A 24,360-nucleotide genomic window follows, 5' to 3' on the forward strand; every position below is an offset into this window, starting at 1 on the left:
CTTAACTATTACACTATATCATACTATATTACACTAAATCATGACTTTATCCTGTTACAATTCAAATTTGTCACTAGATGGTTACCTCAGGGCTGAACAATACACATTTTTCCACCTCAGGCCCCATGCTTTTTTGTGCATTACAAAGTAGGCTAATACAAAATTATAGATGGAAATGACAAAGACCTATATTTCCCAAAATTTCTATATGCAAATTTGCAATAATTTTACATTAATGTAGGCTTTGCACTTAAAAGAGAATTTAACTTTGATGTGTAACAAATTACATTAAGACATTAAATCTGTAAGTCATTGTTAAAAAATAGTTTGCTTATTTTAAGCAAAGAAAACGTTCCAGTCTTTGATATATGTTCTTAGAAACATGAAAATAAAATTGCTTTCCTCAACTGTCCCTTTCCATTTTACACATATTGATCTTTCCATATGTTTTAAATAACGATGAAATTAATAGGAACTGTTTTTAATAAATCTAAATCATAGCTCTTTTCATGTCCAAATATTTTGGGGAAGACTGAGGTGAAAAAGCCGCTGAGGCTTTAGGAAAAACTAAGAACAACGAGGAACAGCTTTAGAAGAGCAGTTGAAAGATGGTGAGGAGCTGGGGAGGCAGCTGTGGAAACCTATCTCGGGTTGGAGGTGGGAGGGTGCTCTAGTCAGGAGGAGTCTGAGGTGGGGGGTACCAAGGCTGGAGACCAGGTAGAACAAGACAGAAGGAGGAAGGAACAGAACAAACAACTGTCTGACAGGCCTGTTAGCTGTGAATCAACGGGGAAGACATACCCTGTGGAATAAACCACGCCTTTCCTGTGAATTCTAACAGCCTTTTTAATGTGTGGCATTGGGCAAAAGTTCTTGATATTTTTTGAACCTTTGTTATTTAAACAGTGTGTTATGATATTTATCTAACCGAATTGCAGAGACAAACCAGTGGGAAAACATCACGCAGGTGCCAGCACAGAGTCTGGCACGGTGGGAGTCGGGGAAATAAAGACCCTCTACCCTCACCAGCCAACCAGATACAAAGGAGCTGGGCAGAAGGAAGCCAAGTGGAAGACCCTTCACAGGAAGGCTGGGCAGTCAGTCCCACAAGTCACCCCAAATTTTATTCATGATGTATAGTTATTTTGAAAGTCCTTACAATCCAAATTATTTTCTTTTTTTTTTTTTTTTTTCAACGTTTATTTATTTTTGGGACAGAGAGAGACAGAGCATGAACGGGGGAGGGGCAGAGAGAGAGAGGGAGACACAGAATCGGAAACAGGCCCCAGGCTCTGAGCCATCAGCCCAGAGCCCGATGCGGGGCTCGAACTCCCGGACCGCGAGATCGTGACCTGGCTGAAGTCGGACGCCCAACCGACTGCGCCACCCAGGCGCCCCCAAATTATTTTCTTTCTAAACCAGTAACAGGATCAATTTTTTTTGATTCAGAGTGGAGGAAAAGTACAGCTATTTCAAAGCATTTTTTCAATCATACTAATAAAACTATATGATTTTTCAATCTTACTAATAAACTAATAAACTCAGACTACACATGAACTTGGGAAAATACTACTTGATAAGGTCACTGTTTTAGCTATTAAATTATTAAGTTAATAGACTAGCTAAAACTGGTCCAAACAAAAATGTTGGTTTGGAATGTGATGCATTTTGGCTGTTCAAAATGTATTACTATTGATATTTTAAATACAGAAATGACTATATTTGTTTTCATAATGAATTGGTCACCATATTAAATGTAACCATGGTTTTATACGATTGTATCATAGAACACAGTCTGTGAGACATCTATTTTACAAATAGGTTTTTAAAAAAATTTTTTTAACATTTATTTATTGTTGAGAGACAGAGAGAGACAGAGTGTGAGCAGGGAAAGGGCAGAGAGAGGGGGAGACATAGAATCTGAAGCAAGTTCCAAGCTCTGGGATGTCAGCACAGAGACTGATATGGGGCTCAAACTCATGAACTGTGAGATCATGACCTGAGCTGAAGTCAGACGCTTAACTGACTGAGCCACCCAGGTGCCCCACAAATAGGTTTCTTTAATTAAAAAAAAAAGTTTTCAATTACTATAAGGACCCATAGGTCTGGAAATAAAAGATTTTTAACATCTTAGAGCTTATTTCCACTTCAACACTTTTTTAGTCACTGCTGACATAATTTTGATACTCTCATATTTAGGGAAGCATTTGTAAAATGACTATGCCACACAATCATGCTCCCAGGGCCATGGGCCTTGGGGCCATTTCAAAGGCCAGTGGTGGAGGGTGAGCCACACAGTGAGTTATGCAGGCAAGTGTGCCACCCAGAGGTGAAAGGAGGAAATTCACCTTGGATTTTTTTCTAAGATAAAACTAATGTTAGAACATTTTAAATTATTTGCTATTACTTACCTTACTAAGAAATAAGGAAGATTTTTATAAGGTTCTCTCTGCAAGAACAAAGTCTTTTAGCACCGGGCTAGTGACTTTTTGAGAACTCTCATAAGAAGGAAATGGTACTAGTCACAGGTGCACAGTTCACGGATTAAAAAACTGAATTTAACTGTATTCTCTACAGTAAGTGCTTTCTTGTTTTTTTATAATTAATGTAATATGTGTTTCCAGAAGAACATATAAGTTCTGGAACAACCACCATGATCCATTTAGGCATGTGGACCAAAAGTTAAACTAATTATCAGAGACATTTCTTACTTAAATGAGAAAAGTTTCTTTCATTAGAAGGTTTTCTGTGCAATTTTCTTCTGGAAAAGGAACAAGGTTTACTTACAGTAATTCTTTTGGCAGACAGTCAGGGCTTCTCAAGTATATACTAATAATTGTTAAGATTGCAGAATACAGCCACTTCTATTAAGCACACATAAAAATTCAAGCCTTTAATGGCTAGACAATAGGCTGATTATAAAACAGAGATTTATGATATCCCTGTTTTGTCTTACAAGTCTGGATGTTGGGATCACTTTTAGTAACAGACCAACATTTAAGACTTATGTATTTTACAATGAACCACAAAAAAATCAAACTCAACTGAAAACATGACATATATTAAAATGGGAAAATGATTTTAAGTATAAAAGATGAAAACTCCCTTTTCTTCCCTGTAAAATCATATTTTTTAAATAATATTTTGAGTTCTCAAAGTCTTATTTCTTCTCACTTGATCGTTTCATTTCCACTCTGATAGACTTTAAAATAGGAAGATGATCCTAAATTTACATCCATTTATGTTACTTTCTAAAAAACTCATTCCAGGAATACCCCAGTGTTGGCTGCTGACTTCTAATTTGTTTTTATTAATTGAGAAAATTCTACAGTTGATTGTTATTTCCAAGTAAATTTTTCTCCCTGCAAAATCTTAGCAAAATACTGCTTTACAGTACTGTGTTAACTAAGCTTTTGTCTCTTCTGTCACTGAGGGATCTCATCATGATCCGTGAGAGTTAATTCTCTTCCTTATTTATACACCTCAATCTTCCACCCACCTGAAGCTACGTCATTCTGTGAAAGACGCTTCCATCTGCAATGATGGCTACAGATATCTGAGCACAGGACACAAACGGCTCTACTTTTGCACCTCTATTTCTGCGTTTATTTAGGAAGTCAATGAGACCGTGGGTGCAAGTCCAGCCTATTATATAGGGATATCCTCCATGCATTGTTGGAACTGGGGCAGATACGACAAAGACAACCCAGTAGGCCAGTACAGTTACTGCTTCAGATAAAAGCTCAATGATGAAAGCTCCAGGGTGTTATCAGGGATATATTGCGAGAGTTTTAAATAGGGCTAAAGGGTCGAGAAGCTTCAAGAAACGCGTTCTGAAGCAACAAGGAAAAACTGGCTACTCAGGAGACTGACCTCTTAACACATACCCTAAGTTTATCATCAAGGTCTGTGTGACTGTATTATACTTTCAAAGAATAAAACAGAAACACAAAGGATGACTGCTCATAGCTCACAAGTGATTCAAGTTCAGTGATGAGTAGCTACAATTTCAAGGGTAAGTGCTGAAACATTCTCTATACCTCTCATTGCTCAAGAAGACCTAGTGATAACATGCAATGCTTTGAAATTGCTTAAATCTCTCCTCTTCCAGTATCCTGCTCCCAGTGCCATCATCTTACTGCTCATCATTTTTAAATTCTATATTCGTTTGACCACTTCCTAATTAATCTGTCTCCAGGCCCAAACTCCCACTCTACACTACCACTGTTACATTTTCAATACCATTCGGATTCCAGAATAATCCTTGGAAGGAGTCCAGAATAATCTCTGTGAAGTACAAACGAGTCATATCACTCCCTTGCTTGACATTCAGGCAGAGAACCAGGACTCTGGGTGTTCCTGCTCCCCTCCTTGCCCTCTGCCCATGGGCAGGGGTAGGGAGGCATGGGACTAGCCGTATCCTTCCTACCCTGCACATCCAGGATCTACCAGAAGTGGCTGTCACTACTGACTCCTCTGACCTTTCTGTTTCAACTTAACCCACCAATCATATTCCTTTGGGAGAAATGAGAATGACTCCTCATCAAGAAATGTCAGGACCCCTAATTTACGCATGAGGTCTTTTACAAAAATATCCTAACTACTAAAATAATAGTTTTCAAACATTTTTAAATGATCACAATGATTTTGTTCAAATAATATCTAATGCAGAACCCCAACAAAAAGTGGCTGAAACAGCATTTTTGAATTTGACAACATAAGCTGAAGCTAAATCATAAAGCACTATGTAAGCCACAGAATAAAGTTCAAATTTGGTTGGCGTAATGCAAAGTCAGTGGAGAGAAGAAACAGGAATGTGACAGAATCTGATTTATGTTTTTGAAAGACCAATGTGGTTGTCGTGTAGAAGAGCTGAAACTACTGAAAATTTCAACATGTTTGATGTCTTTTCATGCACCCTAATTTAACCTGCAAAAAGCGATATGCACTTTCCACTTGGTGGGCTACCGTGATAAGGGAGTCACAGAATACCTGATCCTCACTGGTTAATCCCAGGTGCATCACAAGGTAAAAATGCACTAGGAAGTCCCTGTTTGGCAGAACGTCCTGGCGTCTGGTCATCATGGCGCAGATCAGTCTGTAGGCTTGCAGTTTGCCTTCCTTATATTCGTTTGGCAATGTCGTCGCCTGCCAAGGAGATGAGGTTTAAAGATTTAATCAGCTCCAGATGCAGAGCATTTTGACATTTCATTTACTTCTCAGTATTCCATAAGAGTTGTTTATGAAGACGAAGGATGCAGTTAGTGGCTTTAGTAAGATTCAGCTTGTCTTCAAAACGTGCAGTCTTGGCCAATTACATTTTTTAAACTCAATTTCAGAAAGGAAGAGGAAATTGCAATAAAGGAATAAACACATATCCACTTGCCTTAAATAGCCATGATGCAAACATTCTGAGTGGTGGGATCAGCACCGGTGGAGACGGAGAAGACTGGTTATCCAGGCTTATTGCCAGATTATCCCGTATCTAATTCACAAAGAAGAGAATTTTAGGAAAGGCCACACATAGTTTATCGCAATGATATTTCAATATTGTGTTCCATGGCCAAATAGCTACTTCTCATTAAATTTCTACATGTTGAGTGAAAACCTACAATATGTACAAGTTTTTCTTCTACCATGAGATCTACTGCCATTTTAAATTGTGTGTCTCACTTACTGTACATGGTTTTAGATTTAATACAAAACTAGGGCTTTGTTTTCCCTTGAGTGTTAATGCCTCAAAACATCCTCAACTCCAAATGATAAGGAATGGCCTAATAAGTTATACTGTATAAATATGAATCACATTTTCTAAAAACAAGAACAAAATCCAAAAAACTTAATAACCTGGGGAAAGCATAGATTATAATCAAAACCCAGAATGAAAACTGTATGTACTCTAAGATTCTACTTTTGTAAAAAATATGTTTATCCACAGAAATAAAACTATATATTTATACTGGTTATCTCTGTGGAATGGTGATGTAAATTTTCTTATTCATACTTTTCTACATTTTTTTAATCTTGTACAATAAAACTGGTATCACTTTTATCAAGAAAATAACAAAAACTACTCAATACCTTACCCCTTAATATCTTATAGTAATATTCTACATACATATGCATTAAATGAAATAGCTCTTCTGCATTTATGAAATGACCAAACTACAAGTTATTTATTATTTATTCTGTGACAATCAAACAACTTTGTCTAAACACCGAATATATGTTCCAGATTACATTCAGTAGTTGACTGCCAACAGGGTTTTGATGTTAAATCAATGATAAATGATAAATCAATTTTCCCCTCTTAGAACAAAAGGGAATGTGGCAGGACATACCTTTGCTAGCTTGTACCAGAGTTCATAGAGATGGCCAAAAACTTTGGCATGAATCTTGGGGGACTGGATATTATTCACATCCCCGAGGATTCCCAGGACTCTTCGCCATAACACAGCGGCAGAGTCTGGGTGCCAACCGGTAAGGTTCCCTCCAGCGATTATACTGCAGTCATCTGCAAGGCACTCACTGCTATCTATGGAGGAAAACATGTCTGTAAACACAATCTTGATTTCATCATTACAGCCCTTTCTCTTCAGTGCAAATCACTGATGCCTGACAATTTACGTATTCAGGGTAAAATAATTAAAGATTAAAAGTGTGCAATGGCTGATGATTCCAAAGGATGGAAAAGCAGAATCAGTAAAGAAAGGTCAAGTGACTTTTCATTCTTCAAACTAAAAGGGCAACAACCTAGAGATGAGAAAAAAGCTCCTGGAGATCCTGTGAAAGGTTTTATACAGCAGAGGAGGGGAAGGAGGAGAACCCTGAGCAGGATTGGTAGGGAACAGGGCCATGAAAAGTAGGTGGCGAGGGACAGCCTCAATGCTGGGGTGATATTTGTAGTGGCTGTTATTAACTCAGGCTTATTGGGGTATAATTTGTTTACAATAAATTTTACCCTTTTTAGACTCAAGGAGTTTTAAGGAGTGTATACAACCATGTAACTGTCACCAAAAACTGCCATGAAAATTAAGATACGGAACAGCCTCATCACTCCAAAAGTTCCCTTTTATAGTGAGTCCCCTCCCCTTATTCTTTGCCCCTCGCAAGCACTGCTGTTTTCTTTTCCTAGAGTTTTGCCCTTTCTAGAATGTCATATAAATCCTACAGTATGATAATGGTGTGAGTGGGTCGTGTGGGTAGCGGTGTGGATGCCGTCACCTAGCTTAATGCATGTGAGATTCATCCATTTGGGGGCTTCTTATTGCAGGTTAATCTTCCATTTTATGAATATACTATAGTTTGTTCATCCATTCACCTACTGAAGGATATTTGGATAGTTTCCTCCTGTTTTCAATGATTATAATAAAGCTACCATAAACATTTGTGTATCAGTGTTTGTGTGAATGTATGTTTATAGTCTATTTTGTAAGACCAGAATCACAAAATGGCAGACAGTATTTCTTTGCTTATTTCTTCCTTTTAGTGGGCCATATCTCCTAGTGGTGCTTGAGAAAGGGGCATGTCCCTATAGATCTCTAAGTGTTTGTTCCCTGACTTGTAGTCCATAGTTTGGTTGGGTATAGAATTCTGTGATGGAAATGCTTTGCTTCAATTTTTTTTACTTTCCTTTGTTATTAAATTTTTTTAATGTTTATTTATTTTAGAGAGAGAGAGAGAGAGAGAGCAAGAGGGGAGGGGCAGAGAGAGAGGGAGACACAGAATCTGAAGCAGGCTCCAAGTTCTGAGCTGTCAGCACAGAGCCCAATGTGGGGCCCAAACCCACAGACCATGAGATCATGACCTGAGCTGAAGTTGGTTGCCCAACTGACTGAGCCACCCAGGTGCCACTCCTTTGTGATTTTAAAGTCAGCAAGCAGTATTCTGAGGCTTGAAATTATTTTATGGAAAATTGTTAAGTTGGCAAAATTTGTATCCTCTTTGTACCTAGTGTTCTGAAGCCTCCTGGTGTCACCTGGTCTATTTTCAGCCACTGTGTTTGCCAATTCATTAGGTCCTTTTGACTACAATATCCAGGTATTGTATTGACTTCCACTGATTTGATTTTATTTCTGCTGCCATATTTCTATTTTATTTTATTTTTAATTTAGACCATGAGCAGGGGAGAGGGGTAGAAAGAGAGAGAGGGAAAATCTTAAGCAGGCTCCATTATCAGCACGGAGCCTCACGTGGGGCTTGATCCCATGACTCTCAGATCATGACCTGGGCCAAAATCAAGAGTCAGATGCTCAACCAACTGAGCCACTCAGGCGCCCCTCTGTTCATATTTTCAATATCCAAAAGATCTTTCTTGTTTTCAGTCTATTTGTATACTCTTGGTCCTTCTTTCATGGATACAGTATATTCTTACCTCATGAAGATATTAATAGCTTTTTAAAATTTTATTTCTTCCCAGGCTTTTTTTTTTTAAACTCTAAGGTAAAAAAAAATTTATAGTATTATATTAATATGTTTTAAGTGTACAATATAATGATTTCAAGAATTCTATACATTACTCAGTGTTCATTAAGATAAGTGTACTCTTAATCTGTTTGGGGGGGATGGGTTAAATAGACTTTTTTCAGACTCCTTTTAAGATCTGCTCCATTCTACTTCATCCCATATTCTTTTTTTCTAATAATTTTTTTAAGTTTATTCATTTTTGAGAGAGACAGAGCATGAGCAGGGGAGGGGCAGAGAGAGAGAGAGAGAGAGAGGGAAGAGAGAGAGAGAGGGAGACACAGAATCCAACGCAGGCTCCAGGCTCTGAGCTGTCACTACAGAGCCTGACACGGGACTTGAGCTAACGAACTGTGAGATCATGACCTGAGCCAAAGTCGGATGCTCAACCAAAGGAGCCATCCAGGCGCCCCTACTTCATCCCATATTCTTATATTTGTCTTGTGTTTTCATATTAGATATCTTTTTCAAATGGTTGGGGATCCTTGGCTATCTGCTCATATTTAAGAATGGTCCACAAAAAGCTGAATGGAAGCATAGTGCACAGGCATTATCTTTGGAGAGTTTCACCATGTTCTCAGAAAACCTCAGACATACATTTTCTTTGGGGCTTTTATTCCTAGAACCCAAATTCTAGGAAAAAGACTCTCTACTGCTCAGAGAGTATGCAAATTATTCCTTAGTTCCTTTGTTTTCAAGACAGCACCTCTATACTTAGCTGTTTATTGGTGACTCCAGGCCAGAAACCTTCCAATTTATTTGCTTCTTCTTCTGGGATGAAGTTCTAACTACTTCTTAAATAGACTTCCGAACAGTCTGCCTGTTTTTAGCCCCACCATTACCTCCTACTTCTATAGCTACCTCATATGGACAATTTTTTAACCCTTTTAGGAAATCTACAATAACTGCAGTCAGCTTGCTTCGTGGCTTTCCCCAGTACCAACACAGGATTCAGTGCCCTCAGGTCTGCTGATGCCTTGGCCACGTGTCATCTGTTACAACTTTTAAAAGTTGGTTACTACTGCCTTTTTTCCTGCCGTCCCTGTCCTTGTGGATTTATGTCTAACTTCACATTAGACAAATGTCTAATTTGACATCCCCCATTGCTCACACCTTATGTAAGTATGGTACATCTACTATAATTAATAGACCAATATTGAAACATTATTATATCAAGTCCATACTTTATTTAGACCTCTTTGGTTTTTAACCTAATGTCTTTTATTAATTTTTATGTTCCAAGATTCCATGCAGGATACCACATTACATTTAATTGTCATGTTTCTTTCACCTTCTCTTGGCCATGTCCTTGTTTTTGATGACCTTAACTGTTTTGAGGAGAACTGATCAGGTATTTAGTAGAATGTTTTTCAGTTGGGATTTGTCTGCTGTCTTTCTCATGATAGACCTTTCTTTTGCATCATTGTTATTATTTGCTTTTGCATTTCTGAAGTGAACTTCTCTTAGTTCTGATGTATGTATGATCTTTTCCTAATATTCTTGGATTTCTTTTGCTAATGTTTTTAGGATTTTTGTTTACAAAAATTTAAGTTTATTTTGAGAGAAACAGTGCAAGTGGGGGAGGGGCAGAGAGAGGGAGAGAGCGAGAGAGCGAGAGAGCGAGAGAGAGAGAGAGACAGAGAGAATCCCAGGCAAGCTCCATGCTGCCAGTACAGAGCCTGACTCGGAGCTCAAACTCATGAAGCTGTGAGATCATGACCTGAGCCAAAACCAAGAGTCAAATGCTTAACCAACTAAGCCACCCAGGTACCCCATAGGATTTTCATTTATATGCTTTTAACTGAGACAGACTCTAATTTTCCTTTTTCAATACTCATTTTGTCTGGTTTTACTGTCAAGGTGTCACAAGGTAAATAACAATTTTGGGAGCTTTCTTTCTTTCTAATCTCTGCAACAGGAAAAGATAGCTTCTCTTTTATTTGAAGCTTCAGTAAAACTGGGAATTGTCCTTTATTTTTATAAATCTATTCAAATTAACCTACTGTATTATTTTTTAAAGCTTACATTGTTTTTGTAGTTCTGTTCCTTTTTACCCTCATTATTTTTTCCTCAATTAATCCTGCCTACTTGTCTATTTTATTAATGCTTTTGAAGAGTTGTTTTTGTTCTTCACTGCTTTCTAGTATATATTGCATTCTCTTAACTTTCTTAGTTCATTTTTATTAACTTCTATATACTATTCTGCCATTTTTTTCCTAATTTTTTGAATAGAACACATAGATCACTAATTTTCTTTTTTTTCTTTTGAGAGAGAGAGAGAGAGAGAGAGAGAGAGAGACAGAGAGAGAGAAAACACATGAGCAGGGGAGGGGCAGAGAGAGAGAGGGAGAGAATCCTAAGGAGGCTCCATGCTGTCAGTGTTTGATTCCACAAACCTATGAGATCATGACCTGAGCCAAAATCAAGAGTCAGACACTTAACTGACTGAGCCACTCAGGCACCCCAATAATTTTCTCTTCTAAAATACACACATAAGGCCATATATTTTCTTCATATAACTCTTCAGTTACAATCTAGACATTGTGGTATGTAACTTTCACTGTAGTTCTGTTTGAGGTATTTTCTAATTCACAGTTTCTTTTGGACTTAATTTATTTGGGGTGCAGTTTTTAGTCTCTTAATTTTGTTCTTAATTTATTTCATCATATTCACAGGATGTGGTATAGTTTCAAAGTATGGACATGTGTTGAGACTTAATGATCTAATTGGTCAATTTCTGTAAATGTTCCATGTGCTTTTAAAAATCACACGCATTTTGAAGTTCAAAGTTTTTTATATATATCCATTCAATCAGGATAAATTGTATTGTGTACATCTTCTCTATTCCAATATTTTTCTGCTTGACTGATCAATTAATAAGAACTCACATTAAAATTTCCCATTATGATTATGGTTTTATTAGTAGTTCCTTGTAATTCTGTCAAATTTTGCTTCATATATCTGGAGGCTATGAAGTTCATATAAATTCAGAGCTATTACTGTCACTAATAAGTGATTTCTGTTTTAAAGTTTATGTAACTGACATATATTTAGTTTAGCTCAGTGATCTTTCTTCCCAGCTACCAATGTATGTACTTACTTATGGTCTTCCTGAACACAATTAGGGTTACCTCTGGTAAACATCATATGGCTCGGCTTTAGTTCTTCAATGTAAACGAGATTTCTGATTCCATGAGTTTCTGATTTCAACTGCAAGTTTATATGGTTTATATATATTGTAGTTGCTGATTTCATTCTATTTCTAATATCTTACTTTCGGCTTCCTGTTGAAGTTGCTTTTGCTTTGTTTTTTTTTTTTGTTTTGTTTTGTTTTTTTTTTAAGTTTTCTTGTTTGTTTAAGCAATCTCTACACCCGGCATGGGGCTGGAACTCACAACCCTGAGAGAAGAGTCAGCCAGGAGCCCTGCTTTGCTTTGCTTTTGAACCTTTGGAGGGAGTTTTAAGAGCTGTGTCTTGCCTCCACCACTAATCCTCTTTTTTCTATTGTCTTATTACATTTTTCATTAACATAATCATCCCCAAGTTCTACTGCTTACCCCACACAAATGAAGACAGACTGATTTCTAGGCAATTAACCCCCCACTGGGTGTCATTTTGAGTATATATGTTGCTGGTGTTTTAAGGCCTAATCAAAGAAATGGAAGTACAATATATGGATGTGAGGAACTCAAGTAGAGAAATGACAAGCTGGCCAAAAGGAGCAAGGAGGAGTGAACCTGACAAGGAGCCGGGGCAGATCCAAGAACAGTTCTGTATCCTTCCAACACTGCACCCATGACAGCTGCTGAGAGCTTATTATATTAGTTATGGAACGATCCCAAGACACTGAAACAAAGGATTTAATAATGATGGCACATAGTGTCATGGAAGGGCCTTCCAAAACACAGAAGCACTGTTCCTTCTTACAGAAAAACACATCTGTATTTCTTACAGAGGAATCATATAATCAGTTAAAGAGAGACATTATAATGAGCAGATATAGTCCAAGCTGGAATTCCTACATACTGTACCTGAAAGAAAGCAGAGATAGCAAAAGCCTAATGACAGACCTCCTAGGTTCTCGAACATTTACAAAACCTCAGAAGAGACACTCACCTTCCTAATGTTTAATCAGTAAAATAAGTACATCTGTCAGCCTGAGAAGTTATGTTGAAGGCTTAATGAGTACTTACAAATCAATATAAGCCCCCAAGTGAACAAATAATATGGCATTTATGTTTCTCATAAAGAATGTCATGATGCCTTTAATCCTTTGAGGATTAAAAAAAAAAGGTAAGGGGATTAGGTAGATGATTTACGAGCTTTGTCTCATCCTCTACCACCACCCAAAATGCAGCCATCCAAAGAGAGATCAGCTCCCAGCATTCCAATTACACTGGAACTCTGGCTGAGTAACAACTCCAAGGAGATGTAGGCCAGGTACCTTGTCACCTGTACCTCCATGCTACCAGCCAACTAATAGATTCTCAGTTATGAAAGAATCCCATGTAGAATGTCTGTTTTAATACTGCTTTGCTCTCAGAAAAATTTAGGCCTCAATGATAAAAATCCTAGGAAACACCCCTTATCACATTATCAAGTTATGTTGAGTCCTTTAGAGGTATACGAAAGGACTGCATGCTCAATATTATTGTCACTTTTTTAAATGAATTGAAATGTTTTTGCCCAAAATTACTTCCACTCATGGCATAAGTAACAGAACAGATGCTGACATTTTACATGTAGATGGTTCCTCAGTGAAGCAGCACTTAATTAAAAACGGGGATTTGAGAGATTTCAGAAAATTTCATGCCACCCTAAAAATACCAAGTACTTAGTTTATTTTCTTTTTCATGAGCAAGCTAGCATACTAGCCTAGTATCTTTCTGTTTCATTATTACTAAATGCTACAAGGCATTTAAAACATTTTATTGAAGTAGAAAGTCTTGCAAATCAATAAAATCGTTATTTTTCTCCAAACACACATGATTTTAACAGAGAAATCTAAAGTATAGAACTGTTCAAATACGCAGAGGATTTTAGTCATGAAATGTCTTGGTAATTGGTAAAACAGGCACTTATGACCAGATGGAGATTTCACATGGCTGCAATTTTATGTAGACTTGGTAGAATGTTGACGAAACATTGCTGGCGCTTTGGAAATAAATTTCCCTTTCAATTTGAAAACTAAACAAAAGGCACAAACCCGAAGGCTCAACTGAAACACCTTCATTCTGAAACCAGAAAAATCAGGCCTGGATTCTGATGATCAAAAGTAGAGAAGTAGCCGGTTGGCATTCAGTTGACCACCACTATGGCCTGACTCCTCTCTTCTTCCTCATCTGCTTTACGGACATACATTATTCATTTTAAAGAATTTAGAAGGTAAGCAACCAATCCCATGGTAGTTTGGATGCGCCCACATGTCATGCCATAGCCCTATTTCTAGGAACCTGTGAATATAAATAACTTCTTTCACAACAATCATTTTCAATGAACAATAAATTTAGCTGTTATTTTCAGCAAATGTGTAATAATGTAAATGAGGAAAGAAATATAAAATTGTTAACCTGCTAGTGATGGAGTTCAAGGTTTTAGAAGCAGTTTGTTATCCTAAACATTTGGTAATTGGTAGGATTATTCAACAAGAAACAAAGATACACTCATATTGTTTGATCATTCTCTGCATGTCCTGAAGATCAGGCTAACATGAATTTTATTTTGTACATTTATGAAGAAATTGTTCTCTTAAGAACAGAAAGTTAAATTCAGAGCTGTGATAATCCTTAAACCTTATCATATTACAGTTTGTCCTTTTCACAGATGACAAGATGAACTATTGAACTGAGTGTACCGATTCTCTATATTAGTATTTCAAAGAAGAACTAAGTATTTGGAGGAGTTAATCACAACATAGAGTGCATCATATGAAATTACCTCACACAAGTTTATTAAATTGACCTGTCCCATGCATACTCTGAAGTAGGATCAAAACTAATCTTTCCAAAGGACAGACAAAAGAAGTAAGCACCCAATTTTCTTTCTTTTCAATAAAAATAATTAAAACTAGTTCTTGTTTTAGTAAATTCAACTTACTGAAAATTTACTATTGCCTTTGACAGTACCACGCTGATGATTTCCCTTGAATAATCTGTATATTGGACCCAAAGAAACCATTTATTCCATACATGCATAAATAATTCTCAAATAGTTTAAAGGGTGTTGCAATTGTAATTTTAACAGCAGTGCAGTAGAGAGGAGTAGACAGCACTGCACTAAATGCAAAACACTTTGGAAGCCAGTTCCAGCTGTGGTAATTAGTTTAGCTAGACAATATATTTTCTCTGGGTCTCAGTTTCTCCATTTCTAAAACAGAATTGAGAAGACTTGGCCTGCTTACAATAAAGAATCAGAAAGGATGCCTCAAAGTTCTTTGTAAACTGTTAAATACTTTATAAATTTACGGTATTATTATTTAAAATCATTACATGTATCTCTATGTCATTATATAAAGAATTGTAAATCATTTTTAAAAGAATCAAAAATTTGAGAAGCACAAATTGCTACCCAATAATTTATGAAACTAAACACATGATTTTGCTAATCATTTTCTCACTGACTCTGCAAGGCTATTCTAACCACTGGCAGATTTGAATACATAGATCAAAGATGTTTCCTGTCTTTTAAGGACAGCACTGAAGGATTATAAGGCAATGCATTATTCACTTATAGCTAAATTGTTTGTTTTTCTTTGTTCACGAATCTAATCTAAATTAAAATACACACATTAAATACACATTAAGTTCTTACTTCTTAGTCTTACCTCTCTCATAGATAAAAGATTTTATTCAACACCATTTTTCTATGCAAATTTTAAGAAGTTTTGATGTAACTCCATCAGCAATTTCCAAAATCATTAGAGATTCATTAAATTTTATATCATAATTAATGAAAACCAAAGTTTGCTTGGTTAAAAAAAAAACTAAGGTAAAATTTAAGCCTTTATTTATCATTAATAAATGATTTTTAGCATTTTCAGGGCACCTGGGTGGCTCGGTCAGTTAAGTGGCTGACTCTTGATTTCAACTCAGGTCATGATCTCATGGTTCCTGGGATCAAGCCCATCATCATGCTGATAGCACAGAGCTGCTTGGGATTCTCTCTCTCCCTTTCGCTTCTCCTCCCCACCTCGTATGTGCATGTGCTCGCTCTCTCTCTCTCTCTCTCTCTCTCTCTTAAAATAAGATAAAACAAAAAATAATGATTTTTAACATTTTAATAATACTTTTTACTCAATTTGTGCTTTCTAGTTTGTTGTTGTTTTCCTAAGAGATATCTGCCCATAAGCATGAATATGGTGGACCAGGAAGGACTTTGTGTGAGTGTGTGTGTGTGTATGTGCATGTGTATAGCTAAAACTGCAGAGCACTTACATATGCACTGTTCTGTGCACTTGACTTACGTGTTCATACATTTATTCCTCCAACAACCCTATACTGGGGACTGTTACTACCCACATTTTACAAAAAAGAAATTGACAGAGAGGTTAACTTTCTCAAGGCCACACAGAAATTCCTTGGCAGAACCTGGATGCAGACCAGAAAGTTTGTCTCTGTAGTCCATTCATGAATCTTAAAAATATAATACTCTGGGGGAAAAAGTAGCAAAAAATACAGATTATGATATCACTTTTTAAAGTCTTAAAATTTAAATTAAATGGTACATTATCTGAGGACACAGATACATGTGGCAAAACTATAAAGAAATCTAGGAAATTATTACTGAAAAAATTGGGGATAGGCTGACAGGCTGATGAGAGAAGGGAAGTGACTTGAGAAAGGCCTATAGGGAACTTCACTGGTGTGGGAGCCATTCTATTTCTTAAGTTGGGTAGTAGATTCACTGGTGATCATTTTAGTACTATGGGCCATAACTTACAAATATGTCGCAGCTTATCTTATATGTCAAATATTTTATTGTAAAACTTAAAGAAAATATTAATCAATAAGCTACTCAAACTCTTTAACTTATTCTGTATTTATGATACATGTGAGTTGGATAAATTACTCTTCTCTGTTTCCAGAGTAAAGCAAATGTGGTCAGGGATGGCAAAGGCTTGGCATGAATATCACCACTTCCTCTCATGATGGACAGTGGTTCGACATGGCTTGCTCCCTCCCTTATCTGGCCAATGTCTTAGAATGTGGAGAGGTCCACGTAGGACTCTGAGAATTCATGACTGATTAGGAACAGGTGGTTGGGGCTACTACAACAATTTGGTTGGAGGTAGCACCCCATCATCATTGTGCTAAAGGATCCCTAGAATTCTTGCAACTGGGAAACTCTGGGAGTCCCAATTGGTAACACTGATGCCTTTCAAAGATGCAGTTACCTGTTAAGTTTGAAGCATCGGTGGGACTCAGTTGTAACCAGTGGCGGGCATCAGAGTCAGTCACAACATCTGTGGGAGTGCTCAGTTCCGGGTCTTCGTCACAGGTTGGCCATGGGCTCATGGACAGCTCTGCCTCGTTGTTATAGCCCAGAGCTGTGTCACTGCTGACACTTTCACCTGGCACAACAGAAGAACCGAAGTCTGAAATAACAAATTGCTGGAAATCAGAATGCTCCCGATTACTAACATGCAAGTAACTAAACAGTTGACGCAGCAGGAATCTTTCAGAGGATAGGGGCTCAAAAGGTGACTCTGTAGGGATCTTTGCCAACAAAACAAACCTCCCAGGTACAGGGCATTGATAGTCATTACAAGCTCCATGAATGTAACATGTCACATGAAGTGACATTCATTTCAAGGAAGTCTTTAATTCAGTTATCCCATATACCCAAAAGATTATATCAGGTCCTTAAGCTTTCTATTGCAATATACACAGCTACAAAATAGGAGTGAGTGGAGGAAGAAGGTGGGAATTCATTTCACCATGAATGCAAGTTTATTCTCCTAGCTGAAAGAGTCTAAGGATGCTTTATACATTGAGCTCAATATTTAGTCCTAAACCCAGAGTCAATCACCCACACTCACTGAGGGATGAAGTGTCCAACTGCAAAAGATTTTCTTCAAAAGAAGTTTTCTCCCCTTTAAACACTAAAAAGTTCCAATTTGTCATCATACAATGACGCTTTCAAAGGCTATTAAGCCGTATAGAGCTATTTAGTCTGACACAAAACAGACCTAGACAGTCTACTCCTCCAAGTCTCCTGTCTACTTCATAACAGTTTTATGTGTCTACCCTTCCTGTCTGCCTACTCGTCTGTCTGTTCTTTGTATTTGCTGCTGACCATCCCTCAGCCTTGTTGCTTGGGATTTGCTGTCCTTTCTTCACTTGCCAAGAACTACAAGTTGTCCCAGCCACCAGATAAACTGAAAGTTGCCCCAGAAACCAACCTGTTAGGTCCCTAAGTTCATCTGCCACAGAACTCCAAGCCCACAGGGTCTGAAGGTGGAGCCTAAGAGGAGCTCCTCTGCCTCTACCAAAACCAGCCTCGATTTGCAGGACCTGCCTGTTATGAAATCTGAGAAGGGCATGGCCAGGTACCTGACTTCATGGAAGCAAAGTATTAGGGCCACAGTTTACAATATATAATATATCCAAGGATTTGAATCAAATTTCAAATACTTATACCATTGACTTCAATGTGCTTCTGAAGCTTTTTGTTCCTAGCCTGTGGGAACTTTCTGGAGAAGATCAGTTTTCCTTCTGGGTTTGTTTGCTCACCCAGCCATTGACCTTGGTTGTGCCTCTTACCTGGAGAAAGACCTGGGGTGGAAGGACAGGCCTCTAAGGCACACATAATGGACTGGACCTGGTTTACTGTATGTGTCGACTAACCACCCATCAATCCTGGGATTCCAGGAATAAAAATGTCCCAATTCACAACCGTGACTCTTCAGAGGATAAGATACAAGTTATAAGAGAACAAAATAGATCCACTCTTAAGTGGGACGAACACAGACCACATTTCCTGGAACTTACTCTTCTGTCTTTCCTTACATTTTCCTTGTGTCTGCTGCAAATCATCTTTTAAATCCAATTCAGCAGGGCTGCTGCTTCTTCTGACTAAGATCTTCAGACAAAAAGAAATATTGCATTTGTTACAGGAAAGTTCTAATTTTTACAAGACTAAGTTTCTAGTCCACATTTATAAAGAAAAAGAAACAAACAATAATAATAGCAACAAAAAATTGAATGATGTTTTCCACTTGAAGGATATGTGTTCACAAATTACTATAATTGAATTATAAAATTACTCAAGATCTGAAATTTTTGGCTTCTTCTTTGTCAAGTGACATCCAATTAAATTGATCTACCGAGAAGGGATGCCAAATTATATGGAAATAATTTATTTTTAAAGTTTTATTTGTACTTCTGCTTGAGCACACATACATAATGAAGCCAATTTGCAGAGGGCCTAAGTTACCCAGGAATGGTGAGTGTGCAAGCAGGGAATGTGTAAATTCTATCTAGTCTAAAAGTCACTCAGTGCCTGTTTGTGAAATATGCAACAGACTTTCCTGAGCACCGCCTCAACACCTAAACCTTGTGTTAAATAGAGACGACTAAAAGATTTGGAGGCAATCTGCATCCTCTAAAATTTATAACTTGCTTGGAGAGACAAAACATACACATTACACATAATGATTACAGTGTACATAAGCAAAATGTGCAAGCAAACTCTCTCTAAAAGGTATGCAGAGTAAAGTGTTACCTTAATCGGCTCACAGTTACAGGACAGCTGTTCAAGAAGGCAACAGACATGAAGTGGTAGAGAGAAGGCAGGAGGGGATTCAAGGCAGGAAGCACTGAGTGGTAATCAGCAAGTTCTATGTGCAGGAAAAGAAGCTGATTATAGCAGGCCATGCAAGGCAGTCAGGCGAAGAAGGAAAATGTTAAGAAGAAAATGCAGACCACCTTCTAAAAGAGGTAGCTGCCAGTGGGCCTTCAACATCAGGCTTACAAATTTCAACCCAATATTGACAAAACAAGCAACTGTATGTTCCAGATAATAGTTTACTGTGATTAAAAATTCAACTAGAAAGATAAGTCTAGTAGTCATCTGTGGGATATATTAAAATTAAGAAGAAAACCGCTATGAACTGTTAGACTGAATAAGGAATGAGATGATAAGGCTTTTGATGGTGGAAAAGGAGAAGAAAAGATAAATAAGAAAATGCTGTAGAATGACAGACAAGAGCTTATACGAGACCTGTATATGGGAGTGGAGGAAAATTAAATCACAAAAGGATACGAACCTAGGGAACCATAGGAATGATGGTGATGAAGGAAGGAAGGGAGGGAGGGAGGGAGGAAAGAAGGAAGCATAAGGATAAAGGAACTTGAGAAGATTTCTGATGTTTTAATTTTCATATTTAGGCTAAATATCCAAAGCAAATGTACTGTAAGTGGGCAATAAAAATCTAGGAGTGAAATAGAGGATTAAGTCAAGAATGAAGATGTGAATTTAAGGTCCTCCAGTGCAAAGTGTGTAAGAAACCTAGGGTTCAATGAGCCAACTAAAGGAAAAAATATTAAGCAAACAAATGAAAAGGAGGGGCTGAGATATACAATTAAAAGACAGGACAATTATTAAGCTAAAGCACAGAAGTAGGTCATGGATGAAATATCTAGAAGACTAACAGTACATGAAAAAAAATACTACCCAGCCTTAAAGAAGGATGATATATACCTAATGTGATAACAGAAATATACCCAGATCTTTCCTCAACTAAAAAGCAGAATGTGGGTGGTTCTGACTATATGAAAGATGTTTGGAATTTCCTCCAGCTATAGAAATAGATTTTATGCAAGAATTTCAGGCTCACAGGGAAGTAGAATAAATCTCCCAGTGATCCATACTCCCCCCCACAAAGTGAGTAGAAACCAGAGCAGTGAAAACAGGGCTGCCATAAGGGTAAATCTACTATTGCCACTGCCAGTGGCAAAAGGACTGAGATTCCAGGATTAAAGGAGCACTCATTGGCTCTTGGAAGAAACAAATGCACATTGTCCTGGTGAAACTCCATCACTTCAGAATCCAGATTTCCTGTAGATTAAGATCCATCAGCTAGGAACTCATAATCAAAGATCACTGAATACCCAAGGAAATAAATCATCATGTACAAGAGTCTCAGAAACAACAAATACTAGATTTAGACCCCACTCCTACCCGCCCCTCCCTGCAAGGACTTCAGACAATCAGAAAAAGAATTTAGAATTGTAATTTGTGACTATTTTAAAGACATAAAAGATGGAAATCACAAAAATGAGCAATCACAAAAATGAGCAAGCAACAAGAAATTATTAGAAATTACATGAATGTTTGAAAAGAATTAACCTGAGCTTTCAGAAGCAAAAGTTATCATTGTTGAACTAAAAAACTCAGTGGAAGTATTACATAGCCAACTCCATATGAAAAAACAAAGATCTGAAAAACAGATCTAATGAATCACCCAGAATGTACCAGAGGGTCAAGAAGAGTGGCAAATGTGAAAAGAGACATAAGAACATGGAAGACAGAATGAGAAAGTCTAAATATATTTCTACTCAAAATTCCAGAAAAAAAGAGCTGAAAGAACAAACAAGAGGCAATATTTGAAGAAATGACTACCAAGAATTTTCCAGAAACAATGGAAGAACAAGATGCATGGCACATAGCATATACAAAAAAGGACAAATGTATAAACCAAAAGAAAATGCACCTAAATATAGTGCAAGAAAACTGAAGGGCAAGGACAAAGAATAGCAAGGAATGACAACTAAACAGAATGGACAGAACTCTCAAAAACAACAATGAAAGACAAAAGATAGTAAAAAAATAGCTTCCAATAGAAGGTGGGGGGAAGGGATAAAGAAGTGGAGGAACTACAGTAATTAAGATGTTGTACTACTGGTCAAAAACACAAAGTAACCAATCAGTCAAGATAAGTATATATGAGAGAGAGGTATCATTTCAGATCAATGAAGGAAAGATGAATTCAATAAATGGGACCAAGGACAAGTGGTTATCCATGTGGGAAAAAATAAAATAAAATAAAATTAGATCAATTCAAGATGGATAAAAGACGTAAATGTGTACAGCAAAACTGAAACACTTAAATATTCTGATCCTTGTAGAGTTGGCATTTTAATATTTCATAAACCTAACTATAAATATAATTAATAATCAAAAATACCAAAATTAAGAACTTCTGTTCATCAAGACACCATTGAGAGAGTGAAAATATAAACCACACACTGGAAAAAAATATTTTCCAGAAACATAACCAAAATAGGATTACTCTTCAGACTATATAAAGAATTAGTACAAATAAGAGAGAAAAAGAAAAAAAAATCAATAAGAAAATGTCAAAGACATCACATGAAACACACATGGTCAATCAACATGTGGAAATATTTTAAACTTTATTAGTAATCTGAAAAATGCAAAATAAAATGAATTCCCATTTTCACCCACCTAACTCACAATCTGACAATAGCAAGTATTGACAAAAATGTGGATGAATGGGAACTCAACACATTGTTGGCAGAAATATAAGTGGTGTAATCACTTTGGAAAACATACAGTCTCTTGTAAAGAATATTCTTCTACTTTATGTCTCATTAATCCCATGCCTAGATAGTCACCATAAAGAAAAATCTCAAACATGCAGATCTTGAAACATATACAAGAGTGCACATAGCTACATTTTTCATTAATAAAAAAAAGATGAAACAATCTAACTATCCATCAACAAGAGAATGGAAAAATAAGTTGTGACATATTAACAATGGAGTGTCATATGGTAGAGAAAACCTAGGCTACACGCCACAGTGTTGATAAATCTTAGAAATATGTGATTGAACAAAAGCAATAAAATCACTTAATAAAGTTTATAAATAAGGAACACTAAAGAATATAATGTGGAAATACATACATATAGAACAAAACTATAGAGCAAAGCAAGGACATGATAAACACAGAGCCAATATAACATTCTCTGAGGGGACAAGGAAGGAACATATATAGGCCAAAGCAACAGCACTGGAAAAATTCTAGTTCTTAAACTGGGTGGTGGGCATATAGGTATTTATTTGATTATTGAAACATACATATATGTATGAAATATACATATATTGTCAAAATACACATGCAGGTATATTTATTAGTATATAAGTATACATAAACATATGCATGTTTATGTATATATGACATATATACAAGTATAAATAAACATATATAAAAAGATACATGCCCTTTAAAAATAAAGACAGAAAATCTTAACACTGGTTATCTTCTAGGCAGGGAGGACTAGAGAGAGATTTTCTCTGTTTATTGTGCACCTTTCCATTATGTTTGAGTTTTCTATAAATATATATCTACATATTTTTAAAGAATGACTAAGCAGGAGTTACCTGCATGCATGAAATGTGGGCTACTTTTTAATTTTTCTTCTTTATACTTTATATTCAGTCTAAAGAGATAAATGCTATTTTACACTTTTCTAAAAAAGAAATCATAACTGATCTTTGCAAAAAAAAAAAAAATCACTTATCTAGCAACTCATGTCAGGTGGAATATGCTACCTAAAGCAGGTTCAGGAACAGGGAATCTGAATATACGTCTGACAGGCAAGGATACCTGCTTAAAAATATAGAATGCCAGGTACAGACCAGAAGGTAAATTCCATTTTCATGCTAATTTTTTTCTATTTTTGTAGTGTGACTATAATTTTACACAGAAAGTAAGAAAGCCTTTAAGAGTTCTCAGGGTTGTTCAGGGCAATAACACATCTAAATGGAGAAATGTTTTAAAAGAACTGCCACTAATAAGCGTATTTATTATGCCAATAATTTATATGTTTATTTTTAATTACAAACTGATATAGTTTGAAAATATCTTACTGTTATTCCTTCATGTTCTTTCTTCACATATCCTTTATTTTCTTGAATAGGCTTGGACTCTGAAGAACTCAAAGTCTGTATATTTTCTACCTTTTGACCTAGAGATTTTGGGGAAAAAATTAACAAAATATTTTAGATGATAAAATTGGAGAAAAAAATTTATATGTAAGTAATCAAATTTAGATATCCTAAGATATGTAAAAATAGGAGTTACGATCTGGCAAACTGATAGTCTATGAGTCAAGTCTACCCCATAGAATCTTTGACCCACAGATAGCTTTTAAGAGACTGCATTGAGTGCAGTCAATAGGTCCACCTAGCACATTATGTCAGCACAGGGGAAGGTAACAAGACTCTCCTAGGGGCCTTGAGAATGGGATCTCAGAGGAAAGCTGCCTGAGTTTGCCAGGTGAGCTGACAGGAAAATAGAGCAGGAAGGTGGTTCAGTATTGCTCAAGAATAAAGACTGACGAGAGAAAGCATGAATTTATCAGTATCAGTGATAAAAAAGGGAATATCACCACATAGCCTATAAACACTAAAATGATCATAAGAGGGTTTTATTAATAATCTGGGGCCAATAAATTTGAAAAGATTACATGAACTGAACAAATTCCTGAAAAACCACAACTTATCTGAATCAAAACAGGAAAAGGAAAATTTTAATGGTCTTAAAATGATTTAAAAATGTGAATATTTTTTTGAAATCTTCCTAGAGGAAAATTCCAGGCAACTGGTGAATTCTACCAAATATTTAAGGGGAAAAAAAAATTTAAAACAGTCTTATACCAAACCTTTCAGAGAACAGAAAATCTTTCAGATAATACATTTCTCAAATTATTTTAGTGTATCTTCTTACTTCAAGAAAATTTCTAAGAGGGAATACTTCCCTATTTTGATGAGGCTATGAGATAACCTGTTGATAAACAAGATAGTTTATCTCTTACTTAACTGATGAAACTAAAACTAAATAATAAGCATATTCACTGCCACCAGACACAAC

The 24,360-nt window shown here is 36.6% G+C and overlaps 1 protein-coding gene across 8 annotated transcripts in view; it reads right to left on the reverse strand.

Moving 5' to 3' along the window:
- Positions 1-24,360, reverse strand: part of RALGAPA2 (Ral GTPase activating protein catalytic subunit alpha 2) — a 324,892-nt gene that overhangs the window by 170,531 nt on the left and 130,001 nt on the right. For 3 of the 8 annotated variants that reach the window (XM_045445465.1, XM_045445460.1, XM_045445468.1), the window contains 6 exons: positions 23,358-23,455; positions 18,453-18,543; positions 16,856-17,056; positions 6,342-6,535; positions 5,387-5,485; positions 4,993-5,148 (listed from right to left, as the gene is read on the reverse strand). In XM_045445465.1, the coding sequence (XP_045301421.1) occupies positions 4,993-5,148; positions 5,387-5,485; positions 6,342-6,535; positions 16,856-17,056; positions 18,453-18,543; positions 23,358-23,455 (839 nt within the window). The remainder of the gene's footprint in view (positions 1-4,992; positions 5,149-5,386; positions 5,486-6,341; positions 6,536-16,855; positions 17,057-18,452; positions 18,544-23,357; positions 23,456-24,360) is intronic. The other 5 variants (XM_045445466.1, XM_045445462.1, XM_045445467.1 and 2 more) reach the window with 3 other exon arrangements.

This window comes from Leopardus geoffroyi, chromosome A3 (genome assembly GCF_018350155.1).
Source record: "Leopardus geoffroyi isolate Oge1 chromosome A3, O.geoffroyi_Oge1_pat1.0, whole genome shotgun sequence".
Taxonomy (NCBI): Eukaryota; Metazoa; Chordata; class Mammalia; order Carnivora; family Felidae; genus Leopardus; species Leopardus geoffroyi.